The sequence below is a fragment of the Dendrobates tinctorius genome, unplaced genomic scaffold (genome assembly GCF_039654945.1).
Source record: "Dendrobates tinctorius isolate UK_male_01 unplaced genomic scaffold, ASM3965494v1 ptg000029l, whole genome shotgun sequence".
In the NCBI taxonomy this organism is placed as follows: Eukaryota; Metazoa; Chordata; class Amphibia; order Anura; family Dendrobatidae; genus Dendrobates; species Dendrobates tinctorius.
The window spans coordinates 45,312,355-45,331,455 of record NW_027361697.1 but is presented as its reverse complement, the minus strand read 5'-3'; the positions used below and the strand labels follow the sequence as shown (position 1 = coordinate 45,331,455).

Below are 19,101 nucleotides of genomic sequence, written 5' to 3'. Positions count from 1 at the left end.
GCGATGGAAGGAGTTAGTGCGAGTCTGGAAGGAGTTATTGCGAGTATTGACAGCTTCTGTGTGGAATTGGATCTTCACTTGAATCGGTTGGCAATTATTGCTATCGAGAGGGAGAAAAGAAGACTGCGAATCCTGCGTATGAGGAGACGGCGCCAGTGGATTCATCCCATTAATGCGCAGAGGTTCACCCGTGGCGTTTTTTCCACACTGTACCTGGAATTGAGGGAGAATCCGGACAAGTTCTTCAACTACGTGCGCATGCGGATGGAATTCTTTGAGATATTGGTGGATCGTGTTGGAGAACAAATCCGGAGAAGGGACACCTACATGCGGTTTTCTATATCACCGGCGGAGCGTTTGATGGTGACCCTTTGGTAAGTTATCTACCTTTTAAAATGTTTCAGATTCTGCAGGCTTTTATTGTTATGTTATGGCTTGTAGTTTGTATTAATTTTACTTTTTTTCCCTTTTTTTAAGATTCCTGGCAACTGGAGAATCCTTCACCTCCCTCCATTTCCAGTTCCGGATTGGGATTTCCACTATTGCTGGAATTGTACAACAGACCTGCCGGGCATTATGGGATTCTCTACAGGAGGAATACATCCCAGAGCCAACACAGGAGAGGTGGCTGGAGATTGCAGAGAAGTTTCAAGATATCTGCCAGTTTCCAAACTGCATCGGTGCCGTGGATGGCAAGCATATCAGGATTGTGAAACCCATGGGATCTGGTTCACAGTTTTACAACTATAAAAAATACTTTTCCATTGTGCTAATGGCCATTTCGGATGCAAACTGCAAATTCATTGCCGTGGACATTGGTGCATACGGTCGTTCTAACGACTCACAGGTATTCAAGAGTTCCACCATGGGCCGTCGCTTGTATGGAGACAATTTTAACTTCCCTCCTCCAAGACCACTCCCTGGAACAACAGGCCCACCAATGCCTTTTGTGTGCGTTGGCGACGATGCTTTTCAACTTTCAAAACACCTACTGAAGCCATATGGTAGTCGTGGATTAACACACCAGAAAAGAATCTATAACTATCGGTTAACCAGAGCGCGCAGAGTGGTGGAGTGCGCGTTTGGAATTTTAACTGCAAAATGGAGAGTCCTGTTAACGGCCATGAAAATGAAAACAGAGACTGTGGATGAGGTGGTAAAGGCCTGTGTAATCCTGCACAATTTTGTCCTTTCAAAGGAACCAGTTTCCATCGATGACAATGTGTATGAAACCACCTTGTGGGATTATGAGCAGCAAACTTTTCGGAGTACTGGTTCAGTGGCAAGAATTAGGGATACCTTTGCAGATTATTTTGTTACACCAGAGGGACAAGTGGACTGGCAATATCACATGATATAATTTTCTTCTTACCAATTGTGAGTAATTTTTTTTTTTTTTTTTTTATCTGAAATTTTACCAAGTGTTTGCTTTGCACAAGCATTGTGTTTTACCATGTGATTTGGTTAATTTTACACTTTGCAGTGTTAACAATTGTTGGGTACCAAGCGTAAAGTTATCCAAGTGTTGTGTACCAAGCGTAAAGTTACCAAGCGTAAAGTTACCAAGTGTTGTGTACCAAGCGTTTTACACTTTGAAATGTTCACAAGTGTTGGTTATCAAATGTTGTGCTACCAAGTGTTTTTTTGTACCTTGTACACCACCGGTGTACTGTGAAATATTACCCAGGGTTGTGTGTTGTGTTAACAAGTGTTGTGTTTACCTTTTACACCACTGGTGTAATTTGAATAAAGAAGCAAAAAATAAACATCACAATAAAGTTTTTTGAAAAAAAACAGTTTATTTCTGACAATTTGTATTAACTGTATTTTTTTTTTTTTATTTTTTTTCTTAACTTTTTTTGTAACTTTTTTTGGTATTACCTTTTTGGTAACTTTTTTTTGGTATAATATTACCTTTTTTAATTTTTTTTGGTATATTACTTTTTTAATTTTTTTTTGGTATATTACAACAGAAAAATTACAAACTATGATACTGTTGGGTGGAGATAGTATTGGAGGGGGGGTTAACAGGGTTGACCACATCGAGGGGGGTAGGGGACTGGGGAGGGAGTTGGTGAGGACCAGAAGTGGAAGGGGGGTTTAACACATGTGGTTGGGACGGGAGTGGATGGACAGACGAGGTTTGTGGGTACATTGAAGGTGTATGTGGGGGTGGGTATGGCGAGGGCATTGGGGTATAATGCAATGGGGAAGGTAGGTACTGGGAAGAATGGAATGGGGAACTAGAGAAAGGAGAGGGAGTGGTAGGAGGAGGGACGGCTGTGTGATTGATGGTGGTGGAAGGATGGACGGGGGGAGGATGGACTGTGGAAGGATAGACAGGGGGAGGATGGACTGTGGAAGGATAGACAGGGGGAGGATGGACTGTGGAAGGATAGACAGGGGGAGGAAGAGATGCTTCAGCAAGCACTTCCACTAGAGCATTCTGACAGGCTTGCATCACACGCATCTGCTGGTGAGTACTTAAACCTTCCATTTGCCGGACAACAGAATGAAAAAAGGTATGTCTCGGTGTCTGGTTTGATTCTAAACTCATCTGTTCCATGTATCTTCTGAGTTCCATGATACTTTGATTGATCATGGTCAACCCAGAAGATAACCGTTGTCCATAAGTGTGGAAACCGTGTTGAACAGTTGAGTTTAGACTCAAACAGTCAGACAAGGTCATCCTTTCCTGACTCCTCAGACGCTGCCGGCCAGAACCAAAAGTTGGTCGAGATGTTGCGGCAGTGTCTGAGGGGTGGGGAACAGGGAACAAGTCGTCACCAGCAGCTTCATGTGATGAAGTCTGCCCTGCTGCTCCAGTGCTGGTGGAGGGGATAGAGGGATCAGACAAGAGGGTAGGTACAGAGGGGTCGGATACCTCGATGTGGTCACCGGGGGCGGTCTCACTAGGGATCACTCCAGAGGGACGCAACTGTGATGCAGACTCCCGAGTGCTGCAGATGGTGCTAAAAAAAAAAAAAGAAGAAAAAAATGTATATTAAAAATATTGATATTTAATTTAAGTCTGCTGAAAAAAAAATTGGTTAAACATTTCTACTACAGGAATTGTTTGGGGAATATTTACCTTCTGCACGCCATTGTAGATCGCAGGAACGCCAGGGCTTGGTAGTTTTTGTACTGGGGTCCCCGGCGTCCTCCCGACGATCCACTCGGGGTCTGAATCTCTTTGTTGTAGTCCCTCTTGAAGCGATCCCGGAGCGACCGCCACCGTGTGATAACCCTGTCACCTGTGAAGCAAAAAAAAAAAAAAAAAAGGTTTAGTATTCAACACTTCACATGCTGGAAATATAAAGTTACTGAAGTTGTAATACTTACGCACAAAATCCCTGGCCCTCGCATTGAGTTCCTCCCAGTTGTCAATAACTGAAGAACAGACTTCATCCCAGAGCCGTCGTGTGGTTGGTTGGTCGGCATGAAGACAGTTTGCCATGTTTCACAGCGGCTCCCGGATTTCCACCTCATGGATGAGGTCATCACTATCAATAATGACACCCTCCTCCTGATGTCTGCGGGGAGCACGCTGTGAAACCTGTGAAGATAAAAAACAAAACAAAAAGCAAAAAATTACATTATATTCAAACACATGATGTTCATTTAAACAATTATCAAAATAGGGTTACTTACCGTTTGCCGACCACCAGAGGCATCACCTTGACGACCCTGGGATGTCCTGGGAGTCACTCTAGTGCGGGCACCGGATTCTGAAGACTGTGGGAAAAAAAAAAAAAAATGTTTGGATGGATGCAATTATGGTGTGCACTGTGATGAATGTTTGTGTTGGGTGTAGCATTATGTATCTGTGTATGTGCTAAACTTACAATCTGCGCACCCCCTCCGTGTGTCTCTCCACCCTGCACGTCTCCTCCTGGAAGCTCCTCTGAATCAGCTTCCTGTTAAAACATAATAGGATAGTGTTTTTAACCACAAAAAAATTATTTTAAATAAAAAATAAACAAAATTTTTTTTACCTCAGCTCGCTGATGATGTGAGGGGGAGCTTTCAGGAGAAGACATTACGGCTTGGGGCAGCTGTGTTGCTTCCTGAACTGATCTGCAAGTATAAACACACTTGTTAAGCTACTATACAAAGTATCATAATAAGCTTTCAGGCTTTTATACTTACAGGGAAAATGTTTGGCTGGCAGTATCTGCTTCGGCCTGGCTGGCAGTCTCTGTTGCGGTCTGGCTGGGCCTCTCTGCTGCAGCCTGGCTGGCAGTCTCTGTTGCGGTCTGGCTGGGCCTCTCTGCTGCAGCCTGGCTGGCAGTCTCTGTTGCGGTCTGGCTGGGCCTCTCTGCTGCAGCCTGGCTGGCTCTCTCTGCTGCTACCCTGCTGGTAGTGCTTGAAGTGATCTGCAAGTATAAAGAGACTTGTTAAGCTACTATACAAAGGATCATAATAAGCTTTCAGGTCTTTATACTTACAGGGAAACTAATGGTTGCCTGTACGCCGCGGTGTGGCTGTTCCTCTCTGCTGCGGTCAGGGTTGTTTCTGCTGCGGTCTGACCGGTCATGTCTGCTGCGTTGATCCCTGCTGCGGTCTGAATCTCTGCTACGGTTGGGCTGGCCGTGTCTGCCGGTATGGTGGCGCTTCATTGTGTGAACTGAAAGAAAATGATATGAAAGTTTTAAAAAAAAACAAAAAAAAAAAAAACATTTTGTATGTGTAATTCCCTGAAACTAATTATACGCAATTTTAAGTGTTTGCATGTCTACATTCCCTTATCTCAGAGTGTAACCAGTGATTGAAGGTGTCTAATATTTTGTGTAAACCTACTTTCTTTGTGTTTTGTAACTGAGTGTAACCAGTAATTGAAGGTGTGTAATTGCTGTGTATACCAGTTTGCATTCCCTGAAACTCTCACCGAGAGTGTAACCAGTGATTAAAGGTCTCACCGTGTAACCAGTGATTGAAGGCGTGTAGTGTGTAATTGCTGTGTATACCAGTGTTTGCATTCCCTGAAACTCTCAACAGAGTATGTAACCAGTGATTGAAGGTGTTTAATTTCTGTGTATACCCACTGTGTTTGCATGGTTTTGAATTCCCTGAAACTCAGTTGTGTATACCCATTTTTTCATGGTATGTTGCAATCTCACTTTTAACCACACTTGTATACCAGAACACTTCAATTACCTTTATGGTAACTTAATTTTACCTTTTTTAAAATGATACAAAGTAGATTTTTTCAAAACAATTTATTTATTTTTTTTTTTTATTATTTTTTTTTTTTCCAAAAAATAGGAGCTACTCTGCTCTTTATTTTAAATACCACAATACATGAAAAATAAAAAAACGCAAACACGCATAACACACAGCCAGGCTACACACTCCAGGTGTCTTGCAGGTGGAAGATTTGCAGCGGAGTTTGAAATTCTATCAGTCAGGCTGGTGTTTGATGTCTGGTTCGGTTTCTTCAGTGTGGCTGTTGCCAGATGTCTGGGCACAAACCACATACAATACCATTTAGGCCGGTTTCACATTTGCACTTTATAGCGCAGCGATGGCCTGCACACGTCCGCCACAAATCCCCACCTACTACTGCACATGAATGCTTGCGATCTGCGCACCCTATCTTTATCATAGGGTGCACAGATGGTGCGCTGGCAGGATTTTACAGTGTGCTGCGCACTTTTGAAGGTGTGCCGTGCGCGCCAAAATGCAACATGCTGCGTTTGGCGCGCAAGGGCACACCTTCAAAAGTGCGCAGCACATGGTAAAATCCTGCCAGCGCACCATCTACGCACCCTATGATAAAGATAGGGTGCGCAGATCGCAAGCATTCATGTGCGCTAGTAGGCGGGGATTTGTGGCGGACGTGTGCAGGCCATCGCTGCGCTATAAAGTGCAAATGTGAAACCGGCCTAAATGGTATTGTATGTGGTGTTATTGGGCACAGACATCTACATTAAAACACCAGCCTGACTGATACAGTCAGGCTGGTGTTTGATGTAGATGTCTGTGCCCAATAACACCACATACAATACCATTTAGGCCGGTCTCACATTTGCACTTTATAGCGCAGCTATTTCCTGCACATGTCCGCCACTAATCCCCACCTACTAGCGCACATGAACGCTTGCAATCTGCGCACCCCATACTAAAGATAGGGTGTGCAGATCGCAAGCGTCCATGTGTGCTAGTAGGCGGTGATGACTAGATGGGACGGGGATTAGTGGTGGACGTGTGCAGGTTATCCCTGCGCTATAAAGTGCAAATATGAAACCAGCCTTTACACCACACAATCACAGCAAGAAATACAATATTAAAGTTGTATGAAAATAACATGCAGTACACATGCAACAGAAAAAAAAAAAAAAATGCAACACACACACGCTCCAGGGGTCTTGCAGGTGGTAGACTTGCAGCTGTGCAGACAGGTTTTATAGCTCTAGTTGAATCTTCTGTCAGGCAGGCTGGAGTCTGATATCTTGCTTGGAGTATTCAATGTTGCTGGTGCCGGATTGTCTGGGCCCAATTACACCACATACAATACACCACTCAATCGCAGCAATCACAGCATAAAAAATACAATATAATTACAGTTGTATGAAAATAAAAAGCAGTACACATGCAACAGAAAAAAAAAAAAAAAAAAATGGAAAGAAAAAAAAAAAAAATGCACACACAGGCCACACACATACACACACACGCTCCAGGGGTCTTGCAGGTGGTAGACAGGTTTTATAGCTCTAGTTGAATCTTCTGTCAGGCAGGCTGGAGTCGGATATCTTGCTTGGAGTATTCAGTGTTGCTGGTGCCGGATTGTCTGGGCCCAATTACACCACATACAATACACCACTCAATCGCAGCAATCACAGCATAAAAAATACAATATAATTACAGTTGTATGAAAATAAAAAGCAGTACACATGCAACAGAAAAAAAAAAAAAAAATGGAAAGAAAAAAAAAAAAAAAAATGCACACACAGGCCACACACATACACACACACGCTCCAGGGGTCTTGCAGGTGGTAGACTTGCAGATGGGCAGACAGGTTTTATAGCTCTAGTTGAATCTTCTGTCAGGCAGGCTGGAGTCGGATATCTTGCTTGGAGTATTCAGTGTTGCTGGTGCCGGATTGTCTGGGCCCAATTACACCACATACCATACACCACTCAATCGCAGCAATCACAGCATAAAAAATACAATATAATTACAGTTGTATGAAAATAAAATGCAGTACACAAGCAACAGAAAAAAAAAAATATAAAAAAAAAAAAAAAAAACAGACATGCAACACTCACAGACCACACACACACACACACACACACACACACACACACACACACACACACACACACACGCTACACACTTGCAGGCCATACACAGAAATGTCATAGGTATACTCACACTTGGTAAAGCTGGTACTGGCAGGCCTCTTGATAGCTGTGGCTGCAGGCTTGGTGGGTGTCTGGCAGGCTGGGTGGTCTGGCAGGCTTGGTGGCTGTCTTGCAGGCTTGGTGGCTGTCTTGCAGGCTTGGTGGTGGTCTGGCTGGCTTGCTGTCTGGCTGCTACTGCATGTCTGGGCCCAATTAGCCCATCTTATATAGTTTTGGGACTGTCTGGAAAAGTATCTTTTTTTCTGGGCATGCGCAGTGCGATTTTGCGGATCCTGCCGGCGGATTCCGCAAAATCGCGGATCTCGGCGGATCCGCCGCCCATAGGGCCCCATTCTACCGCATGGCTGATGACGGCGGATCCGCCGTCATCCGCCATTTTGACGCCGAAAAAAAACGTTACATTCTCCGTCCCCCTCAGACAGAATCCGCAAAGAATTTTGCGGATCCGCCGAATATCGGACGCAACGGACGACCATCCGTCAAAATCCGCCACTAATGTATCCCAATGGGGAAATTGGCGGATCCGCAACAAGAAAAAGCGGATCCGCCAATTTCAAATTTTGGCGGATTGTGACTGATGGCAAAAAACTGAAGTGTGAAAGAGGCCTTAGTGTTAAAAAAAAAGTCCCATTCTATAGCATCAGGTTTTGGCACAGAAAATGAAGCAAAACATGATACCTGCATTTTTGGTGTGTTTTTCATTGCTTTTTCATTACTCATTCATATCAATGGGTGAAAAGCATTGAAAAAATGTTAAAAAAATGGTGAAATAAGCGACATGCTCTATGTCCAAAAAACCATGCAAAGCACCAAATCCTGATGACAAAAAAAAAACAAGCTGTGTGCATGAGATTTCTGAAATCTCAGACTTTGCTGGTACTGTAAAAATCAGCTGAAAATTTGCACAAAAAACTCTACTGTGAACTTAGCCTTAGGCTATGTGCACACGCTGCGGATTCCGCTGCGGATTAATCCGCACGGATTTTGCAAAAACCGCAGATAATCCGCAGGTCCAAAGACCTGCGGATTATCTACGGTTTTGCCTGCGGTTTGGTCCTGCGGATTCACTATCTCCACAATGGTGGAGATAGGAACCTGCAGCGGTTTCCGCAGAAAGAATTGACATGCAATTCTTCCTGCGGATTCAAAACCGCAGCAAATCCACACAGCGTTTTTTGTTTTTCCATTCAAATGAATGGTACTGTACACCGCAGCTAAAACTGCTGCGTGTCCGCAGCGGCCAAAACCGCTGCGGAAACGCAGCGGAATCCGCAGCGTGTGCACACAGCCTAAAGGTCGAGACAACCCCTTAAAGCCATTCGTGCATCAGCAGTGAATCTTTTTATAACTAGGTTTAAAAAATAATGTCACATCAGCAGATATGGGATGGCTAAATACAGTGGGGAAAAAAGTATTTCGTCAGCCACCAGTTGTGCAAGTTCTGCCACTTAAAAAGATGAGAGAGGCCTGTAATTGACATCATAGGTAGACCACAAATATGAGAGTCAAAATGAGAAAACAAATCCAGAAAATCACCTTGTTTGATTTGGCAAGATTTATTTTGCAAATTATGATGGAAAATAAGTATTTGGTCACCTAAAAACATGCAAGATTTCTGGCTCTCACAGACCTGTAACTTCTTCCTTAAGGCCTCTTTCACACATCAGGTTTTCGGCGTCAGGCGCGATCCGGCGCTTTTGACTAAAACCGGATCCGTCGAAATGCAATGCCAGATCCGGTTTCCCCCCCATTGACTTGCATTAGAGCCGGATCGAGCCGGATGGCCATGCGTTTCATCCGATTTTCGCCGGATCCGGCAATGTGACGCGATCCGGCGTCTGGAAAAAACGGAGACTGTAACGTTTTTTGTCTCCGTCGAAAAAGCCGGACACGCCGGATCCGGCGTGTCCGGCTTTTTCATACAATGAAAGCCTATGAGCGCCGCAATGCGCCGGATCCGGCAACAGCCGGATCCGGCGGCCAGATCCGGTTTCTTTGGTCTGAGCATGCTCAGTAGCTCTGCCCACAGGACATATATAAAAACAAGACAATGGGACCCTCAGCCACACCCAACATGCCACCCAAGCCAAGAACCAGGAGCAGGAGAAGGCAGCAGACATCTGCAGCAGCAGCACCATCAGCACCACCCCAAATGGAGCAGCATGCTGAACAACGGGAGGGGAGTCCAGCAGCAGATGAGAGACGGTAATTATCAAATCCCCCATTCCTCCAAACTAGGGCTATTGAATATCAAGATATTCATTGGCCCTTTGTTTCTCTTTATTCAACAGCCGCCCAATAGATGCAGCAGCAGCAGCAGCAATGGCAGCAGCAGAAACACCACCCACAGCCATGGAGTCTGGCCATGAGGAAGACAGCACATCTTCTGGGAGCCCTCCCTCGCATCGTCAGCGTTTGACGGTAAGTTTTTATTTCCAAAATCCATCATCTCTGTAATATATGTGTATTCATTGCCTTTTATTTCAAAACAGGAATCACAAGATGAAGAGGAGCTCCCAGAAGAAGAAGGAAGGGGTGGACAGACACTTGGAGTGGGCTCACAATTGGTAAGCTTTTTGCATCAAACGCAGAAACACAACATCACACTACACACAACACATAGAAAACAATGTTCTGCATACCACACACAGCAAACAAATGCCTACATCCAAAGACATAACATTTTTTGTTTTCTTCTCTAGTCTTCCCAATCTGGTGCTCGGCCAAGAGGTCCTCGCAGTGCCTCCCAGGGTCGTCGGCGACAGCAACGCGGCGGTCACCAGCGTGTAAGTATAAATATTTTTGCTTTGTTTTTTTGCACTTTTTATTTCATTTCTTTTGTGGAGGCTAATTATGTTATTTTTGTCTTTTTCTTTAACAGCCTTCACAGCGTGCTCCCGACTCTGACGGTGAGGATGGAGGGATTGATGTGGACCGCCTCATCGATCTCGTCAGAGAAAGGGAGCCACTCTGGAATATGGCTGACCGACGCCACGCTGACCTGATCGTTACCCGACGACTCTGGGAGGAAATCTGTTCGCTCCTTGTGGACCGCTGGGAGGACCTCGAAGCTCGGGCCCAGATTAAAGAGCGTAAGTATATACAGTACCGGTTGCTTGATTTAAACCAGTGTTTCCCAAACTCCAGTCCTCGTGGTCCCCACGGATCATGTGTTCAGGATTTCTATTTACTTTGGAAATCCTGAAAACATGACCCCTGGGGACCATGAGGACTGGAGTTTGGGAAACACTGATGTTGTATACTAACCACTTTGTCCTTTCTCGTTTCAGGGGAGAGAATTGTGAAGCGGTGGCGGTCTGTGAGGGATCGTTTCAAGAAGGAGTTCAATAAAGAGATGCGGGCCCCGAGTGGATCTGGAGGACGCAGGAGCAAGTACAAGTACGCACGAGCCCTGTCGTTCCTCCGGGAGACAATGCTCACCAGAAGGTAAATATTACACACCACATGTGACAAAAAAATGTTTAGATGTAACTTTTTTTTTTCAGCCAGGGCCATACCATGTCACTATTTTAATTGTTTTTTTTTCTCTTTATTCCACAGCACGGTGAGCAGCACTCGGGAGCCTGCACGATTGGACCCTTCTGAGGCGATCCCTGAGGAGACCGTCACCGAGGGACACTTCGACCGCCCCGGTACATCTGCACCTTCCCAGCCTTCCCACACATTCGACCCATCTGTCCCATCCACCAGCACAGGAGCATCGTGGCCGCCTACATTACATGAAGCTGCTGGTGAGGAGATCGCTTTCCCTTTACCCCACCCTTCTGCCCCTGCCACCTCTAGTACACCTGCGGGTACTGGGCGGCAGCGGCAGAGGGGTCAGGAAAAGACTTATGCGCCAGAGTTCTTGCATCTGAATGCATCTTTCCAGAACTGTCTAAAAGTCTTGTCAGAGCAAATCTCCGCAGGCTATCAGCAGATCAACTCCAGCATTCTGGAGGTGAAGACACTTCTGCAAACCATGCATTCAGAAGCAAGATCTTCGCCAAACCACACCTTTTTCAGGTCTGTTGTGGAGCGCATGGAAACGCTCTCTCCTGCCCAGCAGATGCATGTAATGCATTCATGCCACGCTGCTCTCCAGCAAGTTACCTCCCAACCTCCTCCTCCCACCACAGTAGTTCCTCCACCTGCACCCCCTCTAGCCACTTTCCATCCTCCCCCTCCTATTACATCTACACCCCCTCCAGCCACTTTCCATCCTCCCACTCCTATTACATCTACACCCCCTCCAGCCACTTTCCATCCTCCCCCTCCTATTACATACCATCCACCTCCCCAGCACCATCCACCTCCCCAGCACCAGCAACCTCCCCAGCACCAGCAACCTCCCCAGCACCAGCAACCTCCCCAGTACCAGCAACCTCCCCAGTACCAGCAACCTCCCCAGTACCTGCAAACTCCCCAGTATCAGCAACCTCCCCAGTACCAGACATCTCCCCACTTCCAGCAACCTGCCCCGTACCAGACATCTCCCCACTTCCAGCAACCTGCCCCGTACCAGACATCTCCCCACTTCCAGCAACCTGCCCCGTACCAGACATCTCCCCACTTCCAGCAACCTGCCCCGTACCAAACTCCTTCACCATACAACTTGCCATCAACATCATCTGCTCCTACAGTCCCTGCCCAACCCTCCACTCCACCACCCACCACCTCTTCTGCTTCCCACATGTCCACCCATTCTGTAGTTTTTTCCACACCTTCACCTCTAACTGTTCCTTCCCCACCACGATCCCAGTCCTCTCTCCACACTCCCAGTGTAGAAGTGTCCCGCAGCCCCTCCAGCAGTATTTCCACCACACACTACACAGATTTATAATGTGTTTATTTAAATAAAAATGACCAGTTTTATGGTTTCAAAGCTTTATTAAACAAGTTTATTAACATTTTAAAAAAGTTTACTAAAAAAAACATTTTTCAATAAAAGTTAAATTATTTTACACTGGTTGTCTGTCATTTCTTTCTGCGGCGAAAAAGGTTAAATACAGGGTATTTAAAAGGTGAAATGGTATTCAAAACTAGGTATATAACTGTGGGTAAATTTTAGCTTTTTGCCACAGTTGTGTTCCTGGTTGTGTTTGAAGCAAAGTATTTCACCTAAAAAGTTGTGTTTATTGTTGGTGATTTCTAACAATGTACACAACTTTTGTTAAAAGGTGAAATACTTTGCATAAAACACAACCAGGTACACACCTGTGGCCTAAAGTTAAAAATAGTAAGACCATGACAAGATAGCCAACTTTGGTTGGCAAAGGTATATACTGTTGGTACAGAAGGTACACAAGTTTGGTTAAGGGCACAAATCTTTCACACTCTGTCATCCTGCCAGTGTACTCTGCCTTGAGGTGACATAAAGTACAGTGCAAAATTGTCCCTCATTACTGAAACCGTCACAGAACTTCTAGTGGTAATGTCATGGTAATCTTGCAAGGTGGTTTCTTCAGAGGTGTCCTCAATGGAAATGGGTTCCTTGCAGATAACAAAATTGTGGAGTACCACGCACGCTTTGATCACCTCGTCCACAGTTTCTGTCTTGAGGTTGATCGCAGTCAATAGGACCCGCCATTTGGCTGTCAGAATACCAAAGGTACATTCAACCATTCTTCTTGCTCTTGTGAGGCGGTAATTAAAAATGCGTTTTGGTCTTGTCAATCCTCTGCTAGAGTACGGTTTCAAAAGGTGTTCTGACAGCTGGAAGGCTTCATCCCCTACACAGACAAATGGCATAGGTGGACCAGATGTTTGCGGCAGCGGTCTAGGTGGTGGGAACTGGAAGGTGTTTCCATACAGTTTACGCCCCATGGCAGACAGTTTGAAAACTTGAGAGTCATTGGAGCAGCCATAGGCCCCAATATCAACCGCAATAAATTTGTATTCCGCGTCAGCGATGTCCATGAGGACAATTGAAAAATATTTCTTGTAGTTGAAATATTCCGATCCCGATCCAGCTGGCTTTACAATGCGGATATGTTTCCCGTCCACAGCGCCCAAGCAGTTGGGAAACTGACATATCTGTTGAAACTTGTCAGCAATTTCAATCCACCTCTCTGTTGTGGGCTCTGGTAAAAACTCTTCAGCTAAGGAGTCCCACAGTGCACGGCATGTGTACTTCACAATTCCAGATATGGTGGAAATCCCGAGTCTGTACTGGAAATGCAGTGACGAAAGGGATTCTCCAGTTGCAAGAAATCTGTGGGGAATTAAAAAACAATAAATTAGTTTTAAATCACAGCATTACATACCAAAACTGAGCTATAACACTTGGAGATACAAACTACCACCAACAAGATTGCAGTGAAAGTGTGCTCTGATGCAATCACATCCAATAAATGTGGCTTACCTTAAAGTCACCATCAGACGCTCTGCGGGTGAAACAGAGAAGCGGCAATAGGTGTCCGCTTTTCTTATGAGGTGTGCAATGCGCTCCACCAAGTAATCAAAATTCTCCATTTTCATGCACAGTGACACCATCTGCAGCAAGATGATGCTGCAGGTCTTTGGAGGTGGTCTGTGGATTGTCCTTGACTGTTCTCACCATTCTTCTTCTCTGCCTTTCTGATATTTTTCTTGGCCTGCCACTTCTGGGCTTAACAAGAACTGTACCTGTGTTCTTCCATTTCCTTACTATGTTCCTCACAGTGGAAACTGACTGGTTAAATCTCTGAGACAACTTTTTGTATCCTTCCCCTGAAAAGCTATGTTGAATAATCTTTGTTTTCAGATCATTTGAGAGTTGTTTTGAGGAGCCCATGATGCCACTCTTCATAGGAGAATCAAATAGGAGAACTACTTGCAAGTGGCCACCTTAAATACCTTTTCTCATGATTTGATACACCTGGCTTTGAAGTTCAAAGCTCAATGAGGTTACAAAACCAATTCAGTGCTTCAGGAAGTCAGTAAAAAGTAGTTAGGAGTGTTCAAATCAAGAAAATGATAAGGGTGCCCATACTTTTGCACCGGTGAAATTTTGTTTAAATGCAGATTGCACATTTTCTGTTAGTACAATAAACCTCATTTGAATCCAGAAATATAACTGAGTCCATCAGTTATTAGATATATAAAACTGAAATAGCTGTTGCAAAAACCAAAATTGTTATAAAGAAAAAAGGTTAACATTAATAGGGGTGCCCAAACTTTTACATATGACTGTAGTTATGAAAATATCGGCCAAAGAAAATCCAGATTGACCCAAATAATTTCCCCACACTAGTAAGATATTATCACTAGAAATGATCAAATCTGCAGAAATTTTAATGCAACAAATTTCTCAAACGTATTAGGAGCTATTTTTGGACTTCGTGCGCTGCTTTAATAACATACAAGATTACAGTTGAGATGAAAGAGCAATGCTTTTATTTCCAACGCGTTTCGAAGTATGAGCTACTTCTTCCTCAGGGGATGACAGACATGAAAAAATAGCGCTGCTTCCAGACTAAATACACTCCACATTTAAAATTTGGCGCCAATAGTCACATGTTTTTACAAGAAGTCAAAGTTCATATCATGACGTATAAATCTATCACATGGTAAAACACGATCTTGAAAATCGTTATAAGATAACATATTCTTTTATTTATTCACAGATAAAATTTAAAAAAAGAAGAATTTAAGAGAAAATATACATAAAAAACGAAAAAAAGAGGAGTTATAGCAGAAAAAGGTACGAACCAAATGAAAAAAAATCAGAAAAAAGAAGAACCAGCAGAGCACTCTATCCACCGCACCAGAACGGATCTCCGAAAAAATCTTCACTGCTCCAGAAAGAAAAAGATTTTTTAAAAAAGATATGAATTATATATGCAAGGTTATTTATTGCAAATGTATTATATTAAAAAATCATATGATCCTCCTAAAAATATGAGAATCAAGAATAGAAAATATAAAAAATAATAAAATTAATAAATATTTTTATATTGTAAGTGTGTTAATTAATCACATCCATTTTTTAACCCCATTCATTCAAGATCAATAATCTCCAGCGAGAAAAAGACGTACTTGATCACACTTTAAGGGAGAAAAAAAGGGGAAGATACCAATAAATCCTTTTATAGAAAGCGCTGAAATAATGACTCCGGTACTAATCACCTTGTGAAAACATGAAGGCTGTCCGTGGCATCCATCAAAAGACAGACCCGCAATAAAAAGCAACACAGAGGAAATATTTTCTATTCTTGATTCTCATATTTTTAGGAGGATCATATGATTTTTTAATATAATACATTTGCCATAAATAATCTTGCATATATAATTCATATCTTTTTGAAAAAATCTTTTTCTTTCTGGAGCAGTGAAGATTTTTTCGGAGATCCGTTCTGGTGCGGTGGATAGAGTGCTCTGCTGCTTCTTCTTTTTTCTGATTTTTTTCATTTGGTTCGTACCTTTTTCTGCTATAACTCCTCTTTTTTTCGTTTTTTATATATATTTTCTCTTAAATTCTTCTTTTTTTTAAATTTTATCTGTGAAGAAATAAAAGAATAAGTTATTTTATAACGATTTTCAAGATTGTGTTTTACCATGTGATAGATTTATACGTCATTATATGAACTTTGACTTCTTGCAAAAACATGTGACTACTGGCGACAAATTTTAAATGTGGAGTGTATTTAGTCTGGAAGCAGCGCTATTTTTTCATGTCTGTCATCCCCTGAGGAAGAAGTAGCTCATACTTCGAAACGCGTTGGGAATAAAAGCATTGATCTTTCATCTCAACTGTAATCTTGTATGTTATTAAAGCAGCGCACGAAGTCCAAAAATAGCTCCATTGGATTTTATACTTCGGCGGTCATTTATCTGACCCTTGGACGTGCAGCAGCTTATCATTAATCCTATGTGCCTTTTCTCTCCGACATCGGGTGAGTAGAATTGATATATTTCTTTAATCTTATCATCGGAAAAGACCCTATTTGTGCTTTTCTGTTCCTATAGTGCAAACCATTCAAATGTATTAGGGAAATTTGATTCACATCAAATTCATTTAATGTAATCTCAATGTTCGTTATTATGCCCTGCAGATTCCAGAGCATAATGAATGAAGAATGTGAAGAATAAATATTTCACTGCTATCCCGTCCCATCACCTCTCATCCTCCATGCCTCTTTTCCTTATCCCATCACACATATCTTCTTCAGCCTGCTTGACTCTAGGCCACATTCTAGAACCTGAACTACCCCACCAGTATATCAGTACATGAATAAATTATCAGAACCACCATCAATACAGGAATACTACACCAGAACCTCCATCAGTTCTGGGATACACAACCAAAACCACCATCAGTGCTCGAATATATCACCATTGTTAGGACATCGATTAATTGCAATGTCAGGTCAGCTTCTGCAATATACATGTGTATCATATGAATCTATAAGGCTATGTGCACACACTGCAGATTCACCTGCAAGTTTTTTCCCGTGGAACCGCAGGTAAAACCGCAGGTAAAGTGACCTGCGGTTTTGCTGTAGTTTGGCCTGCGGCGGTTTTGCCCTGCGGTTTCACACCTCTACTATGTTAAAGGTGTGAAACCGCAACGGAATCCGCAGAAACAATTGACATGCTGCGGAAAAAAAAACGCAGCAAAACCGCGCGGAAAAAAACGCAGCATGAGCACTGCGGTTTTGAAAACCCATAGGGTTACATGGTACTGTACCATGTCTGCGGAACTGCTGCGGTTCCGCAGGGCCAAAACCGCAGTGGAACCGCAGCAAAAACCGCAGCGTGTGCACATAGCCTAACTCTAGCATATCACAAACAATAGTAGTGCGATTCTGGGAGTTGTTGTTACTAGCCAGCATCAGACTGCGGATTATTTAGGAATCACAATATTGACTAGATGCTGGCAGTATCATATCCAGGTAACTTATAGGTGACATTTTCTCTTATTGATGGAAAAATTAAATTTATTAAATAAACAGCAATGCAATGTTGTAGATGTTTCAATCTATACAATAGACCTTCAAAATATAAATATATATATAGATATATTTTAAAAAAAACAAATTACTCATATATTTATTGATGTTCACTTGCCTCTCTAGTTGAATAGCATACTTTCTCCCCTGTACACTATTGATTTACTGTTTCGACATCTGCCTGGTTGTCTCCGGTCTCTCTATGCACTGTATCCACATTTAGATGGGTTTCTATAATTCTCTAAGCCCCTCCCATATCACTCTCTTGCCTATTGTGTTTTTTCTTTGTTCCGTTCCTCTGCTTTCTCTCCCTCCCATTTTATTCTCTTCCTTTTTCTTTCTTTTTTCCTTTTCTTTGACATGAGTAGTGAGGTAAGTATGGTACAAACTGCGCTTGCGCAAGTGACATTCACATCACCGCTATTCCCACACATGCGCAGTAAAAGCCATAACTGCACACTCTACCAGCGCATGCAGGGTAACAATGCGGCTGTTACTGCGCCTGTGTGGGAAATAGTGGCGACGTCTATGTTTTACTTGTGCAGCCACAGTAACACACCACTAAGCATACACAGATGTTAATTTCACCGCACTCCCGATGCAATAGCATTGGGCCTATTTCTAGTATATTATAAGAATAAGTATGTATCCAACATAACAAATACAAAAATGGCTAGAAGCCCCTTCATGTATTTATCGCCTGTGCCTGAATTTATTGCCCACTTGGTCAATCATCCTTTTATATACCTCTAAAATATTCCCAAGAATCACCCCTGGCAATTTGTGAAACGTGCATCTATTTTTTGATGGGTGAGCGTCATTATGCCTATACTGCTATATGAATTATTTGAACTTTATATGAGTTAACTTATGGGGAGTAATTTTCAGTGACACTCCAATCAGTACCATGATATCATCTCATGCTTTTCTATTTATTACATTCATACTTGAACTCATTTCTTTCATTACCGATTAAATTAAATGATATGCCAGCCTATTCTTATACTATTCATGCATAATACTTGCAGTAATTTTACATGATTTTGTGGTGGGCTTTGATCAGTTGCAAGAGATTATTTTCCCTTATGTCTCACCCACCCCTTATCTTTGTATTTGTCATATTCATAGAATCATAGAATCATAGAATCGTAGCGTTGGAAGGGACCTCCTGGGCCATCTGGTCCAACCCCCTGCTCAAAGCAGGATTCGCTAAATCATCCCAGTCAGATGTCTGTCCAGCCTCTGTTTGAAGACTTCCATTGAAGGAGAACTCACCACTTCTCATGGCAGCTTGTTCCACTCATTGATCACTCTAACTGTCAAAAAGTTTTTTCTAATATCTAATCTGTGTCTCCTCCCATTCAGTTTCATCCCATTGCTTCTAGTCTTTCCTTGTGCAAATGAGAATAAAGTTGATCCTTCTACAATGTGAGAGCCCTTTAGATATTTGTAGACAGCTATTAAGTCTCCTCTCAGTCTTCTCTTTTGCAAACTAAACAATCCCAAATCCTGCAACCTTTCCTCATAAGACAGGGTTTGCAGACCGGTCACCATTCTGGTTGCTCTTTTCTGAACTTGCTCCAGTTTGTTGATGTCTTTTTTAAAATGTGGTGCCCAAAACTGGACACAGTATTCCAGATGAGGTCTGACCAAAGAGGAGTAGAGGGAAATAATGACTTCACGTGATCTAGACTGTATGCTTCTGTTAATACACCCTAGAATTGCATTTGCCTTTTTTGCTGCTGCATCACACTGTTGACTCATATTCAGTCTGTGATCTATTAGTATACCCAAGTCTTTTTCA

At 43.0% G+C, this 19,101-nt stretch overlaps 1 protein-coding gene across 3 annotated transcripts; it reads right to left on the bottom strand.

Moving 5' to 3' along the window:
• Positions 1–1,835: 1,835 nt before the first annotated feature.
• Positions 1,836–7,970, bottom strand: LOC141085983 (uncharacterized). Of its 3 annotated transcripts, none has more exons than XM_073571700.1 (6): positions 7,376–7,970; positions 4,449–4,627; positions 4,150–4,376; positions 3,996–4,077; positions 3,092–3,917; positions 1,836–2,972 (listed from the first exon to the last, which is right to left on the bottom strand). In XM_073571700.1, the coding sequence occupies exons 1-5, from the start codon at positions 7,695–7,697 to the stop codon at positions 3,705–3,707; spliced, it is 1,023 nt and encodes a 340-aa protein (XP_073427801.1). In that variant the 5' UTR covers positions 7,698–7,970; the 3' UTR covers positions 1,836–2,972; positions 3,092–3,704. The 3 variants fall into 3 exon arrangements, with proteins under 3 accessions (XP_073427801.1, XP_073427800.1, XP_073427799.1); XM_073571699.1 differs by having other exon boundaries at positions 1,839–2,972; positions 3,092–3,254; positions 3,343–3,917; positions 4,150–4,627; XM_073571698.1 differs by having other exon boundaries at positions 1,839–2,972; positions 3,092–3,254; positions 3,343–4,376.
• Between the last annotated feature and the right edge of the window lie 11,131 nt (positions 7,971–19,101).